This window comes from Penicillium maclennaniae (assembly GCF_028827695.1).
Source record: "Penicillium maclennaniae strain IBT 15551 chromosome Unknown utg000007l:1.0-4884863.0:1.0-4888362.0, whole genome shotgun sequence".
In the NCBI taxonomy this organism is placed as follows: domain Eukaryota; kingdom Fungi; phylum Ascomycota; class Eurotiomycetes; order Eurotiales; family Aspergillaceae; genus Penicillium; species Penicillium maclennaniae.
The window spans coordinates 2841776-2865714 of record NW_026623219.1 but is presented as its reverse complement, the minus strand read 5'-3'; the positions used below and the strand labels follow the sequence as shown (position 1 = coordinate 2865714).

Genomic DNA, 23939 nt, shown 5'->3' with positions numbered 1-23939 from the left:
AGCTTGATAGGCACTATTGACTGGTCCATGCCAGATCGGGAAGGCGATGATCGACGATTCTAGCTCATGTGGGTGCAACGAGCCACATGTAACACCTAGCCGGGTGGAAGCTTCCTTCTCCTCGTGGCGCACATGATGGGCACCAACCTCCTTTTGACATCCTAGTGCCCACATGGCGCTTGTGATCGTGATCCGTGGTTCGCTAGGCCGTTTTTGAGGCGGCCATAGCCTTGAGTGTCGACACTCAGAAAAGGGACGCACGGAAAGTGAGGCTGACGATGCACCCCTCCCGAGCTCCAGTGGCTGGTGATCTTTGCGCCGAACAATTAAGCCCCTAGGCAACACCAATGCTGTCGCAGCTCAATACACACAAACGGGACTAGATAGTACGGCCAAAATAGATTCCACAAAACTGTCCCGGGGTCGATCTTAAGGTCAAGCTCTCTCGGAGTGCCCGAACTATGACATAATGACCCAGTTCAAGGTGGAGTTTCTGTGCCACAGTTCACGTTTGGTGTGGCTTGCAGCTCTAAGCCCGATCCTGCACTCCTTTTTGGGCTGCTTTCCTCCCTTGGCAGGATCTTCCCGGTTTGGGCCCTGACCTCCTTGGGTGATGGGTCTACCGCTGAGAAGAATTCTAGTGAAGGCGACTGCATACTCACCGCATGCCACGTTGGAGACAAAGAGTTCTTTGTGAAAGCTGCCACGGGCCGAACAGACATCCAAAGAAGCAGGAGGGGTCGAGTGATGCCGAGCATGTGGTGGATCCGTGCGCGGAACTATTGACCCAAGCAGCCATTCGAGGGGTAGCCCCTATCGATGTAGCTTGATGCTAACCTGTCCCTCAGCACGGGAACGTCAATTGTGCGTGCAAAGACGCATGTCAATGGCATTCAAGTTAGTTCCCGGGAGGGACTCGAGCCCAAGGCGCGAAGGGGTCAAATCAGAGGCCGACTGCATAGCGGTGGATCCTAATCCCGAAATGCTCCAGATGTGATCCACACGCTAGCATCAGATCTCCCTGCAGCGTAGTCTCGATCGTTGAGATCTAGCACATTTCCGGTCTTTTGTCTCTCCGGCCGCACTATCATGCGACATCCACCACCGTCGATCGGGGTTCAATGCAGAACTTTGTCTCCACAGTCCGTGTTCCGTTCTCCCGGAACGTGCTGCTGCAAGGATTCCTGCAGCTACTGAGCAACACCAGATCTGGCCGGACGATTCTCCCCTTTCCTTCTTTGATTTGTGATTTCAATGTTGTGATTCGCGTAGCATCACGGCTGCCTGCTCCGTATTCCAGGAACCTGGTCACCGATCATTGATGAGTTCAGTCATTCATCGCGGTATACTTTTGACGGTGGCGACATCGACTAGTTCTTTCTATGTTCAGCACGGAATCTAGAATATGATTCGGGATCTTAAGGCCGTCTTACATGTCTCGACTGCTGCCGGCAGGTATATGAAGACTATGTCAGGCCACCGGCTCGACATGGTCTCTGCCAACCGGATCTCCAAACTTTGCAACGCACACCATTTATAATCCTACTGTCTCCCATTGACCACCGAAACAAACCTTTTTGTCCGTATTCTGACTCGTTTACGCCACGAACTCCATTGCCAGTCCCACTTCATATACTTCACCGATCTCACTTTTCCATTGCTCCCCGAGTGGATCCCAGCAGATCTCGAGAACCTTGGAGCTTATATTCAACCTCTTTCCTACACCATCAACCATCAAAGAGAAAAACGAAAAATGGCAGCCCGCGAGTTCAGTCTCACATTCGAAACCACCCCACCCACCGCAGTGCGTCCAGCTCTACCATTCACCATCCCCATAGTGGTAGCCGTCCGTCCAGTTGGCGCCCCTCCAAACGCCCAACACCTGGTGGTGAATGCCTCATTGCGCAACGAAGCTGGCACCGGCCCAGCTGTCGGACTTAGCGGCTCTCTGACCGCGAGCGTGACCAGCCGCGCCGGCTCCGCCGCAAGCGGCTATGCCAAATTCCCAACCCTGTCCATCTCTGTACCTGGCAAGTACCGGCTGCGCGTGATGCTTAGCGCGGCCTCAGTCAACGGGGTCGTCACGAAGGAATTCGTCGATTCGGGGGTCATTCATGTGCACTCTGCTGCGCCGACTGCACAACGACCAAGTGGGTCTTTTTCCGTCCCCTAATTCTTTGCCCTTGCCCCTCTCCCGGTGCGATGGTACCGAATGTCCTCTAGTGAAAGAACCACTTGAATTGCCGTTTTGGACCGCTTGCTGACCGAAAATTTAAGGTGCCGCACAGCTGGTAACGCTCCGGCAATTGACCGGTGAGAACTTGGATATCTCCGCGGCGGATATCACTAGATGGCAATCTGCGTGATTGGATCGGCGATGGAGACTCTTTCCTTTTCGGTGTTTAGGGAGCTTTATGGCGTCATTGTGGTTTTTTTTTTTCTTTGTTTCCCTTTTCCATGAACATATGGCTTCTTTGTGAGATTTGCGACTTTGGATTGACAGAGACGCGCAATCACCTGTTTTTCCTTAGCTAGTGATAATCAACCAAATGATTATAGGGTTCTACTATTCTGAAAAAGTTACCAGGGGCATTGATCGGGAGTGGCAAAGACACTGACCTGTCATATCAACTAGGCATTTTTGCCAAGATCTAAGGCTGATTGTGACGGGAGTACGAGGACCATTAATGTCTATTTTGGTGGGAAAAAAAAAAAGCCGCAGCAAGTCACATCTCGATTTGGAATGTCCATTTTCTTTCTCGTTTTCCAAGGGGTTCACTGGGGCTTTTATACCGCCGATCAGCGCAGTAATTGACTTGAGAAACTACGAAGTTGGCCCAGGGTCTGCGCCGATTCAAGCACATATTGTAGAAATTTCGGGTAGTCCCAGCCCATGCTTCCGGCTGCGAGACCCATCAGGCTTATTTGATCGTCCCGGCCAGGGCGACCAGGGCCGGTAATATTCTGCATCGCGTTAGTAGAGAAAACAAAGATCCGGTTTTTCGTTTCATTCTTTTCCGTTCTTTTTTCCTTTAGGGCATATGGCAGGGGTCATACCGGCTTCATGTTAATGTCGAACAAAGCAAACTTGAGATTCGGACCAAACCTTCGAATGTCAATTCTCAGGGGCGCTGTTGTCTGTAGCAAGCTTGCGACCTGTTCACACTCCTTCATGATTTCCAAATAGGCCGGGTCGGCCTCAACCTCTGCGGCGGACACAGCTCGCGAGTTAATCGTGACAGCCACTTTGCCACTATAAGGAGCGATGCCATCAACATGGTTGAATCGAGTCACAGGCGGCAAAGCCCAGTGGCTTGCATGGCGTTCTGACCATTCTACTCTTGACCCTTGGATACCTGGAGCCGGCTGTGAAGACGGCTGTGGAGACGGCGGCATGATTGTAATAGTACCTTCTTCCCCAGCGAGGTATTCTTCTAACAAGACACGTGGCGACTCTTCGAGCAATTGAGTGACGTGCTCGTTCAATTCAGTTGAATCTCGGCAAATCTTGACGCCGTGGCTACCTCGTCCACGGACAGGTTTCGCAACGATTGGGTAATCGCTCCCTTTGATTGTGGCAAGAAGGTTATCCAATGTTTGCTGAATACCATCCTTCTTCAATCGTGGATCATCCACTGTCCATGATCTAGGCAGTGTCAGACCACCGTATCGCCGTAGTTCATCATTCACGAATGACTTGTCGTCAAATCGATCCGCACACAACGGCGGCTGGCCAACGACTTTAAGACAAGATTCAAACGGGGTTAACTTGGCGGACGTTTGAATAGGGTGGTCTGCAAAGAGGACTGTATTGGCCCAGAGGTGTGTTGCGCCTTTCTGCAGGGCTTCAAGAATGCCTTTCTCGGTGTCGGGAAAACACCAATGGTCCTGGTTGGCCGGGTCTGGAGATTCTACCGGCGTCAGCACGGTGATACCCGCATTTTTCAATGCATATGCAACATCGGAGCCAGAGTCACGATATCCTGTACGCGCTGCGTTAGTGGACTATGCATAATCGGGCTGTTTGTGGTGTAAGCATACCACCAGGCTTAGGCGGCTTGCTGACACCCCCATACATGGGCGGCGGGAGAGCCTGATACAAGACCGCTACCACTGGACTTGGAAATGTCATTTGGTAATATTTTCTGATCCTCGAGTCTTGGCGCCGCGGTCTGTTGTTGGTGATATACAATCCGGGTCGAGATAGCTGGGAAGATGCTGAGCAGATGAGTAGGTCGGGTAAGACTTGAGCAGATGCCAAAAAACTGAATGCCAAAGTTCATAGTTCTAATGCCTGGAAAAAATTCGCTTATAGCTAGGTTCAAGCTCTTTATATGAGTGATGTGAGACCGTGATAAGTGATGAAGTTGCGGTAGTCGGAGAAGTGCCGATAATCGGAAGTAGAGCCGATCGGCCCGTTTGAAATACTCTACGCGCAAGCATATTGCGCACGATTAGATAGTGCGCAAGATGTAGTATGACTCAATATCGGATTTGGGCACTTGTTTTGAGAATCGAGTACCAGCTTGTTAGATTTGGAAAGCTATGGACCAGCACATGCCTAACGAAAATTACAAACATGAGAGCGTCGTCGACATTGGATCACTCAATGAACAGTAAAAGGAAAAGAAGCCAGGATATTTCCAATTGAACTTCGATACAAGCCTGGTAATTTCTTGCAGAGCGGTCATCAAGGATCGCCGCTGGGAGTATCGGTGCATCCCCAGTGCGCAGACATTCGCTAATGGTCCACACATCGGGGATGATCCGAACGGGGGCAAGAACCAACATTGCCTTCAAGCGAATCGAAGGTCGATCCTGATGCAGCCCGGGGATGACCATCTGCTATTCTGGAGATAAGATTGGCTCAACTTGACATGCAGCATGGTCTGTTCATGGTCGTTTGTAAGGGTAATAGCACAGACGGCGATCAAACAAGGTCATCAAATTGGACGAGACATGCTTCAGCCCTCCTTGTCGTTGTGACGCAGCTTCTCGAGGCCATTAGCAACAGTCTCCCTCACACTGAAGCCACCGAAAAGCCAATCATTCGAGTGCCGACCGCAGTGGTTGATGGTCCCGCTGAGGCGACGATAGTCGTCGCTGGTCTTGCGTGTCGAAATTGACGCACGCTTGCTGGTGTACTCCATTTTGGGAGATCGAGGTGTACTCTCGAGGGACATATCGACTGAGCTATTGGAGCGATAGTGCTGGTCAAAGTAGCCAGGGGTGCTTTTGGGGATGTCGCGAGGCTGAGACATGCTTGAAGAGCACTGACGAAGGTCGGTCATGGGAATCTCGATAGGATTGGAAGATATGGATTTCGTCCGGAACAATTTCGATGTCAGTGGGTTGGAAGAGTGACGAGAGTGTTTCTTTTCGTTTGAGTGCTGGCTACTCCGCGATGACGTGGAGGTGGACGATGTTTGCGAGGATGATCTCTTGGGGTAGTATCCGCTTTGATAAGACTGCGAGTGCATCACTTGAACTGCTTGATGAATCGAAGATTCTCGGTAAAAATAATGAACTGAGGCGATCGGGCCCAGCGACCATCTTATTTATATTGGCATGGTCGCGCGGGGAGGAGAGGGAAATCCAAGTTCAGTTCGACACCTATGGTTATCCTGGCCCTGTAGGGCAGCCAACCACACTCGAACGGGGACGCAGGAGCCCACCCACGGGGTCCACCGACAGGGATGAAGCGGGCACCGTGTCGGTGAAAAACGACGGGGTCAAGTCGCCCGGCTGCCGAATGGGCCAGTCAGCGTTGGTGTCTGCCTTAGAGCCTCCATCCGCACTCGGCAGGGCCGTCTGTATACACCGCTCGTTGCCTTATCTGGACACGTCGGCTTCATCTGTGACAAGGGGACTGCATATACGGTGTTCCACACAAGGCCAGTCCGCCTCTGTTGTGTTCCTCCCGCCGACAAAGGTTGACTCCCCGCTCTCATGGAGTTAGGCAACCAGAATACCGCAGAAGATCGTGACTTCATCCATCGAGTGGGTCGTGGTGCGGGCCAATACGAGATGGAGAAGACATCATTGCCCGGGCGAAATACCCCGAGGGACAGCCCTACAAGGACTCGTTATCTCCATGCAAATCAGCGCGGGGCCAGCTGAGACACAGGCCTTCTAGCGGCCTTCGAGAATGTCGTGAGCGAGGATCCTGGCACGCGTAGTGGTCGGGATTATTGAGCCCCTCACAGAGAAGCACCAGCCAAGATACTCGGCTGAGGGCCAGGGTGATATTGGCACGGTCACTCCGAGGCTCACCTTGAGCGAGATGCAGCGGTGGGGCCCTTGAAGACCGGGCTCAAATGGTCCTCGGGCAACCCACTTACGCTAGACTAAATGAGTCAAATTTGGCGCCGTCTTGCGAATTCGAGGCAAGATGATAGGGCAGCCGCGGATAGACGGTGCCGAAGAGTACTGGAGCCAACGTCAACAAGAAAGGGTGGGGTATCTGGCCTGAGACATCGGGCAAATCCTTTGCCCCGTCTGTCAAACCAGTTAGCAAGACTGTTGTGGTCAACATGGCTAGACTTATCACCCGAGTTATGAACATCTCTTCCAATTGATTGTTCTAGCACAAAATGGTCATTTTTAGAAGATGACCTAGGCGGGTTCCTGTACGGTATCCCTAGACAGACTGTTGAAAGACACGTTGAAACCGAGGAAGAGATCCAGGATAAGTTTTAGACTGAATTATAGGCAAAGCAGTCATCACCTTTCTGCCTTTTGATGCCTGTTTACGGGCTTACGGCATTGTTCTGTCTGTGAGACGTAAGTGAAGGGAAGCTATGCATTGGAATCCAAGGTAGTCTGAAAATGAGCTGCACTCTCGAGAAGCTATATCAACGCTACCCTTTAGTTGGTCTCCACATCGACAATCTGAGTCCCCTGAAATAAGTATGTCCGGGTTTCGCAAGTTGGTATCGACTCACGGGTCACGATAGCATCTTGGTCATGTTGGCTAGCGTATCACGGGCGTGACCGACCGGGCATTCCATCCTAAGATCGTGAAAAGATGAGGGAGTCCAGATCATGATAAGGAAATTTCCCTGATGTAGATTTCTTCGGTACCTGGAGAAACGGATGTTCAATTTCACTTCTTTTATTTTCCAATAGCGAACTATCTCTAGGAGGGCTGTGGTTCCTGCCGGGGTCATCCCCGAGATGCAATGCGAATCACCGTTTGACATACAAATAACTATACACCGAAATCAACTACCACCACCATGCACACTCTCTCGCTCCTCCTGTAGAGTCCATAATCCCGCACTTGGTCTTCTCCAGGAGCGTGGCTGCTCCGAATGACACCTCCGATGCCTCCTGTCTGCCACAAGGCGAGCGCCGTCAAACGTAGACATATCAGGGCGGACTCCAGACACCACGACCGGTCGTACCGCTAGCCGAGGCGGCATCCACCCAGTGATTGTCGCTTGATCTCTAGCAGTCATGGTAGTTGGCATTACGAGCAGCGATCTAGTTTTGTCTAGAGGCGGGCGGCGAATCAGTCGGCGCAAAACACTGCGATGAACAGACTTCCGGGCTTCAGCTGCCGAGGCAGAGACGGGAATACTCTTGTCTCGAGCTCTTCCCAGAGGCAAGGACCAAATTCGATGGGTCCGTGGCGCTCGAACAATTCCAGCCATCTCGGCGTCATCGTTCGGTACCTCCTCTGCGATAAGAGGTACTATGGTCGCTTCTTGAAATGACCATGGTAAGTGGCCTGGTGGCACATTCGCAGACTTGAACCCACGTATTTCCAGGCTACGTGGCACGCGCATACACAATTCAGAGCCGCAGTGAGGCCATGTGTGGTGTCTTCGGTGGTGCCGGACGTGAGACATGCTCCGAGATTTTGTATAGGGTATAGAATATAACGGGTTTGAGGAATGAAGATTCGCAGATTTTTTTATATAGCCTCCATCGCGCAATCAAGTTGTGACTTGAACCAGGTAGTTCTGATCGGAATATAAGCAGGGGTTTGAACAACGCCTGGCAGGTACCAGCATTATAAATCAACGCCCTGTGGCTGACGCTTTTGTTAGCTTTGCACGTGTGGATGCCCCATAGATCGCCCGGGTGACCAGGTAATCACTGGGGGGGCTGAAGATGACCCGGGTGGACGTAGCAATAGGGCGGGGTGATTGAGATGGATCGAAAAATGATGCGGAGGAGTGATCATGGAGAAGTGCACTGGAATATATACATCCATTTGGTATGCATGTGGGGTTACCCTGTAGATGCAGAATACAAGTCTTTCCCTTGAAGAATCAAGGACTTCAACCATAGGCCCAACGGAAGTTACGATCATGTCGTCGCACTCCTATTCGGTGGGTGCAACGACAGAAGAATGACTTTGGGACCTGATGCGGTCAAGAGATCTCGGGCTCTAGAGCGATAATCGGGACTTGGTCCCATGACATCAGCGTCTTTGTCTAAAGCAAGATTTCTGCTAAGATAAAGTAGTTGAGACTGTCACATCAAATGCCAATCCAAGATTCTCAATATTTGCAGTCATTGAGTCACAAATTGCTGCACATGAGGATGCGTATTAAGAGACTCAGGTTCATGGAGTATAAACAGGAGTGGCCGTTAATCTCAAATCGTTTGGGTTATATCGCATGATTTGGCCAGAAATTTCATCAACCACCCAAGTGGTCGAGCAGTAACTCGGCTATTTCATCTTCCTTGGTCTAGTGGTCATGATTTCCGCTTGTCATTAACACCGATAAGCGCGGGAGACCGGGGTTCGATTCCCCAAGGGAGAGTTTCTTTTTAGATTTTTTTTTTTTTTAATTTTACAAATCTTTCTTTCAATCTCGTGTTTCCAATTGCTTCTCCAGAGCATTGTTCTAGATACATTTTGGAATTTTGTTTGGAATCGGCAAGAGCCAAAATGCGATAGTGCAAGTGGTACGTAAAACAGTATGTCGTGGCCACCTCAAGGACTATCTCCAAACAATACAGACATATTTAGATATGTCCGGCACCGCATCCAATCCCAAATATTCATTAGAAAGAGGCCGTAACAGATTGTTTAGGATTCGCGTTGATTACTGGAGCCTGCTATAACCATGATCCTCAATGCAATATGTCCGCTATCGGAGAGATAGACTCAGAGCAGCCCCAGAGATGTGTGCGTATGAAATGATAGTAGCATGGTGGAAAAAGAGATAGGCGGAAGGAAAAGAACGAGGGAGATGCGAAATACAGAGACCAAATTCTTAGATAAAATACAGCCCAGGCATGCATGTGGTCTCAAGTGCACGTTCCAAAGTGAATTGTAATAGACATGGCCCTTGTCATCTCTTGGAAACAAATTATCACAAAATGGTCAATCTCCTGTTTCATAATTGAAGCCCAATCCGATTAAGTCTTACGGAAACTCAAGTCGAACAAGGTCAATTATTTCGCACCAGCGATGCAAGACAAACTCAGTAAGCACAAAGAAAGAAACCGAAAGGCGTCGAAGATCGACTGGAACAACAAAAGGTATCTACAGCGCGCTGGAAGTGATCATGTTTACCCTCAATCCACAAAATTGTGCTAGATTCACAGTGACACTTGGAAATGTCAGTGCCAATGCCGATGATGCTTACAAACATCTATATGCTGGAGGCAACGGCTTTGGCTGTGATTACCATGCACCTTATAGGCAGGCTGTTGGGATGATCTGGGGGCTATGTCAGCAGAAGGGTGACCTCGAGGAAAGAAATCTTTGAGAACATTACATTTGTCAGGACGTTTAATTTTCTCAATGACAATCTTGAACGCGAGCTACGTGATTCCTGTCTCTTGCAATCTCCGGACGTCGATCGGAGAACATCACATTGCTTTCTCGGGACTTGCTCTAAGCCGTTCTGAACGTGATTGAGGGATTATTTCAGACAATTTGTCCAAATATTGTGGATATCACCTTTGACCAGTCTCTCACACTATTAATAATCCCGAAAGACAATGGTGGGTCATCAAGCAAAGAGGTTGTTACATATTGTCAAAAATCTATGCAAACTTCATGCGGACAAGGGGAGAAATCCTGGAGCAGCTGTAGTGTAGTCAATAAGACCACAAGAGTCATGGGAGAATCGAAGGTCAGGTATTCGTCAGGAATACTTAGTATCATTAGATATTATCAGATTTGGTTCGAAATGCAGGATCATCATACGCTCGGATGGAAGATTAATAGGCTTCAGTCGCTTCCCACCAAAGCAGATCTACTTCAAGAGCCGATCCAAACCAAATCCCTTCATAAGGCGCTGATCCTATTGACCGATAAGTTGAAGTACAGCATAATAATGGAGACAACGCAACGTACCCTCAAAACAGCCAATTCACCCCCAAAAGAAGCATTTTTCATCTTCTCGGCTCTCTCACCCACCCAAATTCGGCCTGTCATGCCACCCAAAATACTGTCCACGACATCGGTGGCGTAGCTTTCGAGAGGTGTACGAGGTATTCCGTTGGTATCATGCACAAACTTGGAAAAGAATTCTTCGATTTCAATGTATGGTGAGTCTCGGGGAAGGGCCCAGTCTTGGAAGTAAGTTAGACAATTTGTTGTGATGGCACCAGTCACAACGGATAGAACCTTGACGCCAAAGGGAGAGAGTTCAAGACGAAGTACATCTGCCATATGTTCCTGGCAGCGCTTGGAGGCACCGTATGAGCCTAGACTTTGAGTCAAAAATTTCGGTATGATGTCGAGTCAATTTCGGGGCTTACCCAAAGTCGGAATTGCTCCATGGCCGGCGATCGAAGTGATATTCACAAGGGTACCACGAGACTTGATGAGAAGCGGCGCAAATGCCTGAGTCATGGCCAACGGACCCCAGACATTAATATTGAATATTTCCTTTGCAGCGTCAATGTCCTCGTCCAGGAGAGGCATGAAATGATTGCGTCCAGCGTTGTTGATTAAGTAGGAGAGTGTACCGCCTGTCTGCACAGAAACAGCGTGCCTTGCTGCCAGGATATCACTCAGATTGGTCACTTCCAAGGTCAACAAAGTGACGTTAGGAAGGTTTTTGAGAGCACTCGCTTTCTCTGGGTCGCGGACTGTGGCGAAGACATGGTAGCCTCGTTCGTGGAAGACGAGGGCCAGGCCAGAGCCAATACCTCCATCACTGCAGCCGGTGATGAGGACCGATCCGACCGGAGATTTCATATGGGGCGAGGAGAGAGGGGAAGGTGGAGGAAGGGAAAAAAGACAGAGTAGATGATGGACGTGAAGCCAAGGGATCGTTGGATCAAGAGGGGACCCCATTCGTACCAGAGCAGATGTTGAAAGTGGGGCTTCGCCTAATCTTCAAGTGCGGTTTATTTTTGAGTGAATGCAATAGCTGTAGGTACCCCTAGAGATACTCACTTGGTAGATGAAGCTTTCAAGATCCCCGCAAGACAAGTAAGATTGCTGTCGCTGAGAGAAAAGCCAGAATCCGATCATTGACCATGGACATGTACGTTGATTTCCATCTTCTATATGTATAGCTCATGACGGACATATTTGTAATGGTGTCTATTCTGATAGTCGAGATTGTTATAGTTCAGAATCCTTCACCCCCACAGCCAGGCAGTCTTGCGTTCTTGCCTGGTACACAGAGCTATTTGGATGAACCCCTAACCCCCTAGTAGCACTATGATTTAAGATACCCGAGAAGGCATACTAATTTTCAAAGCGACAAAGAACCCCAAAAGTCGAGTCACCAACACTCGAAGTGTGGATTGTCTTTCACACCTGCCTGAGGCAGCACGGCCGATCCCAGCTCCACTAAAGTGAAGCTCCCCTGATTTTGCACTTCTACACCCATCAAACCCCCAAGTGCATGAGCAACATAAAAGTACCTTCCTAGCCAGGCGAAGGCAAGCACCCCCCCAGCTTCTGCGATCTCGCGCGACTCTCTAAACCACCATCATCCACCACTCCCGCCCATCTGCAACCATGTCTTCCGCGTCCTTCACCCTAGACGTCCCCACAATCCTCTGCCTCGCCTTCTCCCTCTCCTTCATGCCAATCGCCTACCTCCTCTCAAAAGCCCTTATCCCCTCAACTCAAACGCGCAACCGCATTCTCTTCTTCTGGCACGCCTATGACGCCTTAACCCACCTCTTTATTGAAGGCTCCTTCCTCTACGAATGCTTCTTCTCCTACACCACGATCGCCAACATCCACAGCAAAGAGCCCTTCTTCCTCAACCAACCAAACCGTATCTACGGTCCGGCCTACGGCAGCAACCCCAGCTCGCGGCTATGGCAAGAATACGCCAAGGCAGACCGCCGCTGGGCCGTCGCTGACGTGACCGTCGTTTCCTTGGAGCTTTTGACTGTTTTCCTGGGCGGGCCTGCAGCGGTATACATTTGTTATTTGTTGTGCAGGTCGACAAATGAGAAAATCAGTGCCAAGGCGAGAGGGTCGGCGAAGTCTACGCTTTGGTTTGTTGCGACTGCTTTGGCGACGGCGGAGCTTTATGGGGGCTTCATGACCTTTGCTCCGGAGTGGCTGACTGGAAGTTCGCAGCTTGTCACGCATGACCCCGTTTATCTTTGGTTGTACCTTTTCTTCTTCAATACGCTTTGGGTTTGGATTCCACTTTGGGTGCTTTGGGAGGCGGGTAAGGAGCTACGCGCTGCTTTTGTTGCGCAGGAGGTGCAGATTGCTCAGAGGAAGAAGGAGTGAATGTCTACTTGGGAATTACCTATGATGTAGTCACCTACACTTCAACTAATAAAAAGGCTGGACTAAATGAATATGATATTCATCTTGACACCAAACAGTGGTAACAATTGGTCGAAAAATGCTTGTTACTTATACAACAAACGCTTAAGAAAGAAAGAAATCGAGTCCTGCTCACTTGCCAGAGAACCAACTTATTCACCCTTGTGATACCCCTTCTCCTTATCCCAAAACCAATGATAGAAAGTCTTCCACTCAGCAGCCTCTTCCTCAACGTAATCACCTACCAGCTCGGCCGTCTCATTAATTTCATCAGTAATAGGCGGTACTTTCAGCCCAGAGGAGGCATCTACCCCATGGCCAGCATCTGCGGCCGCATGAGCAGCAGGAGCAGCATTAGCGGTAATATCTGCAGATACGCCGCCCGAGTGATTATTCAAAATGTCCTCAGTGCCTTCGCGTGCCCGCTCGACCATATCACGGGCACCTTCTCGTGCAACTTCACTGTATTCCTCCGCTTGTTCACGGGCACTTTGGAGCAGCTCATCAGGGGACGGGTACCGACGGAGCATAATCAGAAGGATATAGTATGTCTTGACGATAGATGCATACACGGCGTCCTTGGCAAGCATAGTAAATCCATGGGAGAAGAAGCCTTTGAGGACCTCGCCGCGCAGACCTGAGTATAGACCTGGGACACCTTCAGCGCGGTAGATCTCGCTGACAGCGGCGAAGATCTTTGGGGTGAGAGCAGCCGAGAGACTCTTGGATTCTGAGCTTGTGGGCTTCGGCGCATTGCCCATAGCCTGTGCCCTGGTCTTGGCTAATGAGAATGGATAGGTAATCGAGGACGCAACCGATTTGCTCAGGGCCGCTAAAAAGAATGTCACTGCAGGCGAAGGTTTCTCACGCTTGGAGCGCGGCAGAAGGGAGTATTTCAAGACCTCGTTCAAAAGAACGTGAGGGAAGGGTTGAGGGTCAAAATCAAGGAAGCCGAATAGCCCGACCAGAAACCACCAAGACCCTTTTCCTTGCGAATTTGAGCCGCAATATCCGCAGTTGTTGCATCGCCTCCTTTTCCACCTTTTTTCGCAGCGGTCTGCTTGCGAGTAACGATATTTGACAGCGGCGTCGTAAATAGCTTGGAGAAAGCACCCGCCACAACTCCAACCGCCAACTCGTCGAGAATCGGAAGCACAATATTCTTATTTTTCGCTGCTTGGGCAGCTCCGACACGGGCTACTATCCTTCGCTGTCGGACGATTGTATACGCAAGGAAGAAGAGGAACGAGTCTGTGACTGATTTGCATGTATCTTGCGCGATACCAGGGTAGAAGCCGGCGAGTCCCTGCTCCAAGTAAATTTTTTTTTGCGGCATCGAGGATGCCCGCGTATTCTTCATCGTCGTCTGACTCTTCCTTGGATTTCTCTTGGTTGTTCTGGGTTTGAAGGCGGGCAACGATCACGCTGAGTGGGTAGACGACGACGTTGGATATAGCCGAGCCTACAGCTCCGGCGACTGCGTTACCTAGGACAGGTAGGCCTGGTCCACGGAGGGCGGTGGATTTCCAGTCTTCATTCGGGTCGCGAGCTTCCCAGCGGTAGGAAGGGTGAAAAGCGTCCTTTGCAGGAAATTGTCAGTGGAGCGAGGGAGTGAATGAAGATGTGAGATATACCAGTTGAGACTCATATGTGAGTTTGTATTCTGCCATGACGGCTTTCGATGAAGAGATACACCCTGCTGTGGGGGCAGACGTGGATGTCGGATCAGATGTTTGTTGGGCACCACGGTGAGATTCTGTGCGGGCTATAGAGTAGCCAAGCCCCTCGATAAAGCAAGGTTCATAACACAGGGAACAGGCGGTGGATTTGGAAGATCGAGTGACAACGAAAAAAAGCAGGGTTTATGAACGTGAAGGAGCCGTCTCCGAAGGCCTCGGCTTACTCTGGTATGCGGAGAGATCGATTACATCATGCCGATCATGTGGCCCGTGCAGGATGGGCCCATGAAGCACACAGAGGCTGAGGAGATCACAACACGATCTCTCTCATGATTACTCCGTGTCTATATAATTATAGCTCACTGCATTACCGATGCAGTTATCGTTTTACGTTCATCCAGAGAATCGTCGTACTCGAGGAAAGAAAATTATCGATATAAAGCCAAATCCGATACCATTATAGATATTGTGAAAGAGAAATCAATTCCTTAATCCTCCCAAAACCCCACCGGGAACCCGGAAACCAAGCCATTTAAAGAAAGAGGAAACCCCATTGCAAAAGAAACTAAACCATCACACCGTAGCGCGTTAAAGGCGGATATCTCCCGAAGAAAGAATTCCCAGCAGCATAGTCCACAAGACATTTAGCCACCGAAACCGTACAGGGTACGGCCCTGGCGCTTGAGAGCGTAGACAACGTCGAGGGAGGTGACGGTCTTGCGCTTGGCGTGCTCAGTGTAGGTGACGGCGTCACGGATAACAGACTCCAAGAAGGTTTTGAGGACACCACGGGTCTCCTCATAGATCATGGCAGAGATACGCTTGACACCACCACGGCGAGCGAGACGGCGGATAGCGGGCTTGGTGATACCCTGGATGTTGTCACGCAAGATCTTGCGGTGGCGCTTGGCGCCGCCCTTGCCGAGACCCTTGCCGCCCTTTCCACCTGTGAGGTGTTAGTGATGCGTGTTCGAATGGTATCAATGAAGAAGAACTGTGACAGCGACGGCGACAGCGAGGTCGTGTTAGAGGCGATAGCAGCAGTGTGGCGTTCCCTTGTTGGGAAAGGCGTGGATGCATGGACGCCTGAGGCATAGACGCGGGATCACCAGATCACGTGTTTCCCAGGGGCATCGCCAACACAGTAGCATCGCATCACCCAAACAGCGACCGCGGGCCGATACGCGGGAAATAGAGCCAAAATAAACAAGAGCAGAATCACTTACGTCCAGACATATTGGCAGAGATGGAATTCGAGATGAAGTTGATGAAGAGTTGATGGGAAAAGTGTGAAGTGGACGGATAATCAAACGCGTCGAGGGGTTGGCGGAAGAGGTTGGAAGGGAAAAAAAAGGGGAAGGGCTCAGTGAGTGGGGGAAACGGGTAGGACTTAAATACGTTGATGACTACGCGTGATTTCGGGGTTGCGGTGGATGGATTACTTAAGCTAGGATTGATCGCATTCTGCAATGCGGCGGTGATTGGGCGGAGGCGAGGGAGGAAAATGGACGTTATGAAGGGCAGATTTCGAGCGTGTCTGGCGTGGCATGGAAAGTTGCCCGCATTTCGGAGCGGATCGAAAGACGGGCGGGTCACGTGAGATGAGATAAACACCCGTTGCCACTGGTGTTCACGTGATCGGGTTGAACCCCAGGTATACGAGTGTCGGAATGTTGCACACATCAAACTATGCGCGATGATTCAGCCGGTAGAAGCTGTCTCAGGTCTGAAAACCAATGAAACTGCTGATGCATACCGTACAATCGTCTACAAAGGCTGGATAGTTTTTTGAGTTCAATTGCGTCCATTCGTGTTCCTTGATCTCATGGTTACTTCGACTGGCGTATCATAACTCATGCCAGTCCGTTGCGAGCGCGCTGCCTGTCAAATGCCCCCTAAAGTACTGGGCTATCAAAAGAAAGAATGAAAAACTCCGGAAACACCATCTTTTCACTGTACCATGCAAAGCAGTGAACAAAGAACAAGCCGACAAACACAATGCAAGAGCGGAGACGGGCGAACTAGATAACTTTTTGGTGAAAATGGAAATCTGCTAAGCAGAGAAGAATAGAAAAAGCCTCGTCCGTCGAATGGTCTGGTTTGCGTTGCTTGAAAGGAAGAAACAAGAAGACAGAAGAAAGCAGAAAAAGGTCACAAAAAATTCGTATCGTCATTATGCGTGGTGAAAACAAAGGTGAGAAAAACGTGAGGATGACCACATCGTTGGAAACTCGCGTCGATAATGTCTCCCGACACGAGTCAAGGTGCGTACCCGAGACATTCAAATGATCCGGCAAGTCGGAGTCTCGCGGTTTATTATGCATCGCAAAAACTCCGCTTGTCTGCGCATTCGATCTGCTCCAGGTACGCAATCCACGTTCGGTCATCATAAGAGGGAGAGGGAGAGGGCGGAGGGTTAAGGGAAAGGGGGTCGAGTGATAGATCAGCCCGGAAGAGTGAAAATCACAGGACACCGACGCAGGGCGCATATGCACTTTCAGCAAAGTATGGAATGGAAACCGAGTCTGAACCCATATTCATGAAGGAAAATTCGAATCCCCTTTTAACATAGATTGTCAACGCGATGCAAAAACAGAGAGCGGGCTTTTTTGATAGCCGGCCTCCGGTGGCGGTCAAGCGTCTTTCTGTGACTCACCCTCTGATGACGGGGGATGAATGAGAGTCTTTCATAAATCCGTTCTGCAACGACTGGTGGTATGGGTACCGAAGAGGCATCGGCGAGGGCGAGGTCCGCGGGGACGTACGGGGGGACAGGCGCGGAGACACTCGCGGGCTTGATGCCTGGGCCGGAGACAAGGTCGACGGGCGGGGTTCACGGGATACTTCGGTTGGTGCTTCCAGAGGAGCCGGAGACCCAGGGGACAGAGGGGGGTGAAGGAGCGCCCGAAGGATGTTGCTTCGGGGGCTCCTCACCGTTCACGTTCACGACGGGGCCCTGCGCCTCTTCATTCGACTTCGGGGAACCGTACTACGAGTCGGTTAGTGGTGATTATCGCGGAGTGTAGGGGTCTAGAAACTTACGAAGCAATACTTGTCCACCAACTCTTTGTACACCGAGGACTCGAGACACGGTTTGCTAGAAACCAGTGAGGAAGGTTTCAGATCCTCCTTCCGAGCTTTTTCGCTCACAGCAGTAGCTTTGGTTGGAACAGGCTCCGCAACTGACTTTGTCTCAGGGGTTCGTTCAGAGCGTGCCCGAGCAGTCAGTGTGGTCCGATCCAGAGGAGTCTTCGTCTTCATGGCGGCGGTCAAGGATGCTCCGAAATCGTATCGATTGCTGAATCCTTGTGGATTCTGGGTTTCACGCCGTTTTGGCGGTCCGATCGTGTCAATGTCATCCGCCGACGGCCGGTTTAACGGAGATCCCTTGGTACTCCCGAAAGGATTGGAGAAGCCAAGGTTCTTGCCCACATTCGCGAAGTCGTCAAAAGACGAATCATCCAAGGATGGAGGTACCGAGCGAGGTCGAGTCGAGTGGGAAGTGGCAAAGGTTCGGCTGCGGGGAAGAGCAGGGCGAGCTCCTCCTGATGGCTTGGTGGAGGCGACCCTGGGTGTCTTAATGAAATCAATCTGGTAGTTCATTCCGTGATTGTTATCCCAGAACTCCTGACCGTTCACATTGTAGCGAATACAGATGAACATGGTCTTGCTCTCCAGGTTTGCCTGATCGTCCAACTTGATTTCGAATGAAAAACGGTCATACCCATCTTGGGCATGCTTTCGACGAACATCATGACAGTACACCGCGCCGACCTCGGATGTTGTTCTCCAGTAATCAAGCGTGAAGCGAGCAGCCACGTGTTTGTGGAAAGCCAAGTTAGCTACGGCCACAGTACCAAGCAAAACCTTCTTATCAGCGGACAAGTACACACGTTCCAGCTGGACTGGAAGATTAGATGAAGTGGAAATTTCCTTGGGGGCGTTGGATAGCCGAAGCTCCCATTCCCATGACGGCTTGTTGTCGTATTTACCGAATGGGAACTCGTGATCGGCGTCGTGGGTCTCCACTGGGGAGGTCTCGGCGCTGACCGCTAAAGGTCGATCAAGCTGCAGGAAGTGACGGATGTGTTCCAGCTGCGAATCAAAGTGCACGGCCTTGGCATAGACCGGGGTTCCCGGCATGCTGGACGGTCGTCGCCGGGCCGATGCGGGACGGAGGGCCGGACGGACCAACTCACCCGACTTCTTCCGGACCATAAGGGGTTTCTTTGACGTTTCCACATCGCTGTCATCAGGCGAACTCGTCAGAGCTTCTTCACGCTTCAGATCAATGGCCGTGTCGGTCGAAGATCGTGAGTGGGAGATTTTTCTTGCAGAATTGGACAGGCGGAGGTGATTGGGCTTTGGATCCGAGTCAAGTGTTATCGTCGACGAACTTGAGGACGGAGCCTCGGTGCTCATGGATTCGGCGGGGCCCATATTATCTCTCTCTGGTGAGCTTTCCCTCCTTTGACCGATGGATCGGACGGCAGCCTCGAGCTCTTCCAGCTTGATACCCTCACGGTAAGGCGACTCCTCGTCACTTGAGTTCGGAGCGGATTCGGGCGGCGAGATCACCGCCCCGACAGGAATCGTAGCATTGCTTACTGGTGGGGGTGACTGACGGAGACTGGCATGAGGGTCAATAACCGGTGACGTCCGGGAGGTGGGGTCCGACGAGGAAGACACTGTCGATTTACTGATCGACGGGCTCCGTCGGTGTCGACGAACGTACGAGGTAGAAGAATAGGAACGAGAGCTCTGTAGACGCGCAGAGGCGGAACGAACCAAGCCAGGCCGTTCAGAGTGAGATTGTGAAGAGGGATCAGAGTATTCAACGTGTTGCGCGGAGAGCAACGACTTCAACGGCGCAGTGTATGGCATCCGGCCGACTTGTGTGTCTCAACACAAGAAGGGGACGCAATGAAGTGAAATGTGCAAAAGTTTCAAGATTGACACACGAGTCCTGGACGAGGTGTCAGTTTTGGCCCTGAAGCTTCCGATGAGTGGCGAGGGTAGACCAGACAAGGACAAGGAAGGTGCAGAGGAATGACTACGCATTGGATAGAATCGTGATCATAAGGTCGGAGGAGGGGGGGTGGGAAGTGATTCAGAGGTACAGGCGTAACAGGAGAGACGGAGAGAGGAAAGCGCGGACCAGCCAAAAGTGAATGGTATCGGTATCACAAGAGTCCCATTAAGGGTAACACCGGAGACAGTGTAGAGGACCGGTCAAAAAGAAAATATGACAGTTGGACGAGGCAAATGGCAAGAGGCAAGAGGGACAGAGAGCTTATCAATTACCGTTGAGTATCAAGAAGATAAAAATTCGGGTGGGGTTTGGTGGCGATACTATTCACGCGGTGGGCTGATGGCGCAAGGATAGTTTAAAAGCGCGAGAATTGAAAGTGTAAAAAAAAAAAGAAAAATCAAAAGGAAGAAAAGGCGAAGAATGTACAGAGTGTAGAAAGAGGCAGAGAAGGTCAAGGGTGAAAAAGAGGTCCGATGTAGCCGGGATTGGGTGATCAATGATCACCTCACTGTACCTCAGACGTACCCGGAAAGTCGTAATGGGAGGCAAAGTTAGAAAGCCATTCCCCGCTATGACCGTTGAGATGCAGCGATAAGAATTTCAAGCAAACCCAGAGTGACCAGATTATCCCAATGAATCCAAGGGGGGGCGAAGGGGGTAAAAAGGAATCGGCTCTGGAAACGGCCGGAGATAAAAGCAGGAATTATAGCTTCTCTTCTCTCTCCCTGGAAGAAAAAAGTGGACTCTAGATAAATAAAGACGGTTCGCAAGCGCCCACTGGGAAAGTCGCTAGGCGGCATCGACTCCGCTCGATACTACCACCGTGCGTCCCGTATAGCATGGTTTGGGGGCACGCCGTGTGGGTCTCGACAATAGGAAGTCACTTCCAAGGTATCGGGGTTTCGGTTTTTTTTTTTTTTTCTTTTTCCCTTTTATCTTTTGGGGGACCATTCCCCTCTTTTCTATGAACCCCAATATCTCTATCTAAACCATACACACTTTCTGAACATGTACACACCCCCCCCTCATGGCTCTATCTTCCGAAGTGTCCGTAACATGTGGCTTCATTCGCACGAGGGTTCAGGGCGATCTCCATTGGCGTAGTACATCATCGATCATCGATTACCCTCCCCCTTCTACACACGGCCTAACCTGGCGCTAATCGATATCCACTCTCCCGGTTGTGTTCCCTGTTTCTGGACTGACGTATATTCAATTGTCCTACATCTACATCATCCCATCATCCCTTCTAATCCCTTATCCGGTCCACGAGTTGGGGGGGTTGGTTGCGACAATGGGCGCGACAAGCATCGGTGAGCGTGGTACATATAAACCACTCGAGACACAGATCTCCTTCAACGCTTCTCATCTTCCGCCGCGAGGGGTCCGAGTGTCTGGATAAGTCCAATCCTCCCAGACCATTGGACCGACGGTTGAATACACCCTTCTCCGGATTTCTGTGGACCGAAGAGAGACACGCATCGTGGAAGCATTACCCACCCCAGGATTGCTTTAGCCCATGGCCCGTCACCGTAGGCTCGAATGTGGGTTGGATTGCGCACCTCTCGGTTTTCCCCTTGACTACGTCCCAGAGAAATTACTTCGCTGCTCTCGACCACGGGAATTGAACAAGCGAGAACCAACCCAAACCAGCAATTGGTCCGTACTCTAAAAAGTAGCCATTTGACTTTTTACTTTCTTTCATTTACTTTTTTTTTTATGGGGTCAAGACTACCGCAGAATGCAAGGAGTTACCTCACCTGATAGATTCAACATCTCAATCTGGAATCTGGAATCTTGGAATCTGGGATGTGCCGTGAGACGTGACATCAAATTCCTTTGAATAACCCACCACTTCGGAAGCCGGAATAGATAGGAGAAACGGTCGATCACAGACGGGGACACAAAAATATAACTGGGGATATGAAATTTCTCCGTGTCATGCATACTGTAGTGCAGGATATCTAAGTGGATCGACGAAGCTGCACTCCAAGGTCTCCACTTTCTGTTGTGCCGCAAAACCCGGAGCGGATGGGGCCGAATCTCATCGTCTTTGGCGACCCTCGAGAACAATTGAGACCACCAGAGACGACGATTTGGATCTACGATCATAGATCAAACGCTCTACCAAAGAGACACAGCATTCTTATCCTTCCATTCCGCTGAAACCACGCAGACTGTTATTACCACGCGTTCAACGTCTAGGGAGTACGGCAGTGTATGACGTCAGGATGCAGTTGACGGGCCCGTGAGTCGCGCACTGCCTTGGTTTGCTCCCCCCTTGGCGACGGTCTGGGCCTTCCAAGCGCATATCCCAGTCCTACGTGCAGACACTATTTGCTTGTGTACTAGGATCGGATCTTCATTATCAGTCAGCCTCCCTTGACGTCTCTAACGGTTTCCTTGATGCCGTTCCTTGGTTGCTAGTCTATCTGACTTGGGGTTCGCACTTCCTGAGTCGCTTATGAAAGACACCTCAAGGGGATAATGGAGTCGTCCTTTGCGGCCCAGGTGGATCTTATCGATATCGAAGCGTGAAACACGGCTCTTGCTACCGGGGGCTGAGTTCCACCGTGCGTAGTTTTCGTCCATATCGTCCCGGACAACTCTAATCCGCGTTTCGCGATACCGGGCCAAACGTTGAGTATGAGAGACGCGCATGTCTCACTACGCCACGCCAGCAATCTCCTTTTCTGCACCAAGAAGCAATTGACTTGAAATCGAAATTACAATTTGAAATTGACAGTGGCATCGGAATTGTCATTCACAAATCCAGAAATTGCCGACTTGCGATGCGCCCGGACCTTCTACAGAGTTTTCACCTTCTATCGCCACTCGTTCTGTTGGGAGTGGCAGTTACCCCGTGGCTGTATCAGACCTTTGAACGCGCTAGACCTTAGATTGGCGAAGCCGGCCCCGAACTATCCCTGAGATAAGAACCGTGTCTCCATCGCGGTCGAGACTCTGCACACGTTCGTCTGACAACCTGCAGGCGTGTTCGTGCCCGTGGATCACCCCAGCGATTCCTTCCCACTCCACCCCCACGGAGTAGAGATGGAGGGGGCCGCACTGTGGCTCTCTCTCTCTCTCTCTCCCGCAATTTCCAGGCCCACTGAAACCAGTCCATGGTAGTTTGTACGCCCTACTGCACTGATAAGGGTCACAGTGATCTGATCTACCCTGCTGCAAGCCCCAAAAGAAGGTTTTCGAAACTGTAGTCGCAGCAAAGCCACACCAGCGATAATGCTCGTTGGCCAGTCTCCCCTCCCCCCGGTGTCCTGTAGACCAACAATGTCTTCCCGTACACTTTTCGTCCGATCCTAGGACCCGGTCCCGAATGCTGTCGCCGAGATCGCATGGAGGACGTGAGTCTTGAGAACACTGGCCTGCATGATCCCGATCATAGAATCACCGAATCACATCATTTATCCCGCCATGAATCAGTTGTCGTGAAACCACCGGTCGAGTCGCCCAAGCGCCCGGACCCGAAGCTGCCACCTTTGCACGCCATGTCTGCTTGGAATGGCAGCTTGTATCCGAAGGTTCAGCCCTAGATTTTAGCCTCCAAGGTATTCTGACACACCGGAGCGCTTACTCAAATTTACTCTGATCGACATGTTGATAATGCACGGGATTTTCATCGCGTGTGTCAAGTCAGGTTCAAGCCTATCCTGCACCGCTCGCGACCGAGTTCCTCAAAGCGTCATTCAGGCCTTTCTCAATCCCCTTTCTCTCACCGGCTCTGATGCCCTTGCTCTGTTATACGGCCCCGCCTGCACGGGCTTTTATGTGGCTGAACCTGGAATCCCAGCTTTGTTCGGTAGCTAGCTTGCCGAGCAAAGGTTTTTTTTTTTTTAAAGTTTCTATACCTCTGTGTGCTGGGCATCTTGGAGCGAGCTTCACTTCCAGTGCTACGATACGGCATTGTGCGGCCTTGACTCGGTGATAGTCTAGGCGTCCCCCACAGGTCTGCCGAGAGCTTCGATCAATTGGCAAAAGTCTAGACGGGAGAGAGAGGACGACGATACTTCTATCTCCAACTTCAACTACCCCGCGTGGGTCCTCACGTTTGCGTCAGCACTCCCAAAACAAAGCCATATGGGCTGGGATGTGATGCAAACCCCGCCGTAGATGATCTGATCTGGAAACGCGCCGACTGCGTGAGGCTCCCTGTTCTAAGTTGCGGGGTCATTAGTTCCCTCGATAACGGGGAGAGCCTGCAAATAGGAGACCTCGATTTGCTAGGTTCGGTCCGACCTTATCTTGGTCATCCTGGTCTGAGAGCTATAACGAAATGTCGGTGTGCTACATATCGACAAGGTGACCAAAGCCCAACCATTGCAGAAATCAGCAGCACCCTACAACCAAGTGAGAATCTCTCTATCATAAGTTGCCTTGGTTCTGCTTGATAATCTTCAAGTGCACCGATGCCGAAAGTGTCGTTAGTCATATTTATCTGACAACGCCAGGGTACTCGCCTTCCCATCGCAGCCATGCCAGAACGACT

The 23939-nt window shown here is 50.8% G+C and overlaps 9 protein-coding genes across 9 annotated transcripts; 3 read left to right on the top strand and 6 right to left on the bottom strand.

Annotated features, from left to right (window-relative positions):
- Positions 1 to 1753: 1753 nt before the first annotated feature.
- N7477_008290 (uncharacterized protein) lies at positions 1754 to 2366 on the top strand (the record flags this gene model as incomplete). Its single annotated transcript, XM_056969953.1, has 2 exons — positions 1754 to 2150; positions 2278 to 2366. 2 exons carry the CDS (start codon positions 1754 to 1756, stop codon positions 2364 to 2366), a joined length of 486 nt encoding a protein of 161 aa, XP_056819985.1.
- A 433-nt stretch (positions 2367 to 2799) lies between these two features.
- On the bottom strand, positions 2800 to 4132 carry N7477_008289 (glutathione synthetase ATP-binding domain-like protein; the record flags this gene model as incomplete). Its single annotated transcript, XM_056969952.1, has 3 exons — positions 2800 to 2964; positions 3058 to 3983; positions 4042 to 4132. The coding sequence occupies 3 exons, from the start codon at positions 4130 to 4132 to the stop codon at positions 2800 to 2802; spliced, it is 1182 nt and encodes a 393-aa protein (XP_056819984.1).
- An 832-nt stretch (positions 4133 to 4964) lies between these two features.
- N7477_008288 (uncharacterized protein) lies at positions 4965 to 5480 on the bottom strand (the record flags this gene model as incomplete). Its single annotated transcript, XM_056969951.1, has 1 exon — positions 4965 to 5480. One exon carries the CDS (start codon positions 5478 to 5480, stop codon positions 4965 to 4967), a length of 516 nt encoding a protein of 171 aa, XP_056819983.1.
- Positions 5481 to 9430: 3950 nt separating this feature from the next.
- Positions 9431 to 9731, top strand: N7477_008287 (uncharacterized protein; the record flags this gene model as incomplete). The annotated part of the gene is given in 2 exon segments (XM_056969950.1): positions 9431 to 9501; positions 9512 to 9731. 2 exon segments carry the CDS (start codon positions 9431 to 9433, stop codon positions 9729 to 9731), a joined length of 291 nt encoding a protein of 96 aa, XP_056819982.1.
- Positions 9732 to 10223: 492 nt separating this feature from the next.
- Positions 10224 to 11173, bottom strand: N7477_008286 (uncharacterized protein; the record flags this gene model as incomplete). The annotated part of the gene is made up of 3 exons (XM_056969949.1): positions 10224 to 10271; positions 10325 to 10677; positions 10732 to 11173. 3 exons carry the CDS (start codon positions 11171 to 11173, stop codon positions 10224 to 10226), a joined length of 843 nt encoding a protein of 280 aa, XP_056819981.1.
- A 774-nt stretch (positions 11174 to 11947) lies between these two features.
- On the top strand, positions 11948 to 12682 carry N7477_008285 (EXPERA domain-containing protein; the record flags this gene model as incomplete). Its single annotated transcript, XM_056969948.1, has 1 exon — positions 11948 to 12682. The coding sequence occupies one exon, from the start codon at positions 11948 to 11950 to the stop codon at positions 12680 to 12682; it is 735 nt and encodes a 244-aa protein (XP_056819980.1).
- A 191-nt stretch (positions 12683 to 12873) lies between these two features.
- On the bottom strand, positions 12874 to 14391 carry N7477_008284 (putative mitochondrial carrier protein; the record flags this gene model as incomplete). Its single annotated transcript, XM_056969947.1, has 4 exons — positions 12874 to 13709; positions 13763 to 14027; positions 14053 to 14301; positions 14356 to 14391. The coding sequence occupies 4 exons, from the start codon at positions 14389 to 14391 to the stop codon at positions 12874 to 12876; spliced, it is 1386 nt and encodes a 461-aa protein (XP_056819979.1).
- Positions 14392 to 15044: 653 nt separating this feature from the next.
- N7477_008283 (histone H4) lies at positions 15045 to 15636 on the bottom strand (the record flags this gene model as incomplete). Its single annotated transcript, XM_056969946.1, has 2 exons — positions 15045 to 15346; positions 15627 to 15636. 2 exons carry the CDS (start codon positions 15634 to 15636, stop codon positions 15045 to 15047), a joined length of 312 nt encoding a protein of 103 aa, XP_056819978.1.
- A 1597-nt stretch (positions 15637 to 17233) lies between these two features.
- N7477_008282 (protein phosphatase regulator GAC1) lies at positions 17234 to 19284 on the bottom strand (the record flags this gene model as incomplete). The annotated part of the gene is made up of 2 exons (XM_056969945.1): positions 17234 to 17389; positions 17443 to 19284. The coding sequence occupies 2 exons, from the start codon at positions 19282 to 19284 to the stop codon at positions 17234 to 17236; spliced, it is 1998 nt and encodes a 665-aa protein (XP_056819977.1).
- Positions 19285 to 23939: the final 4655 nt, after the last annotated feature.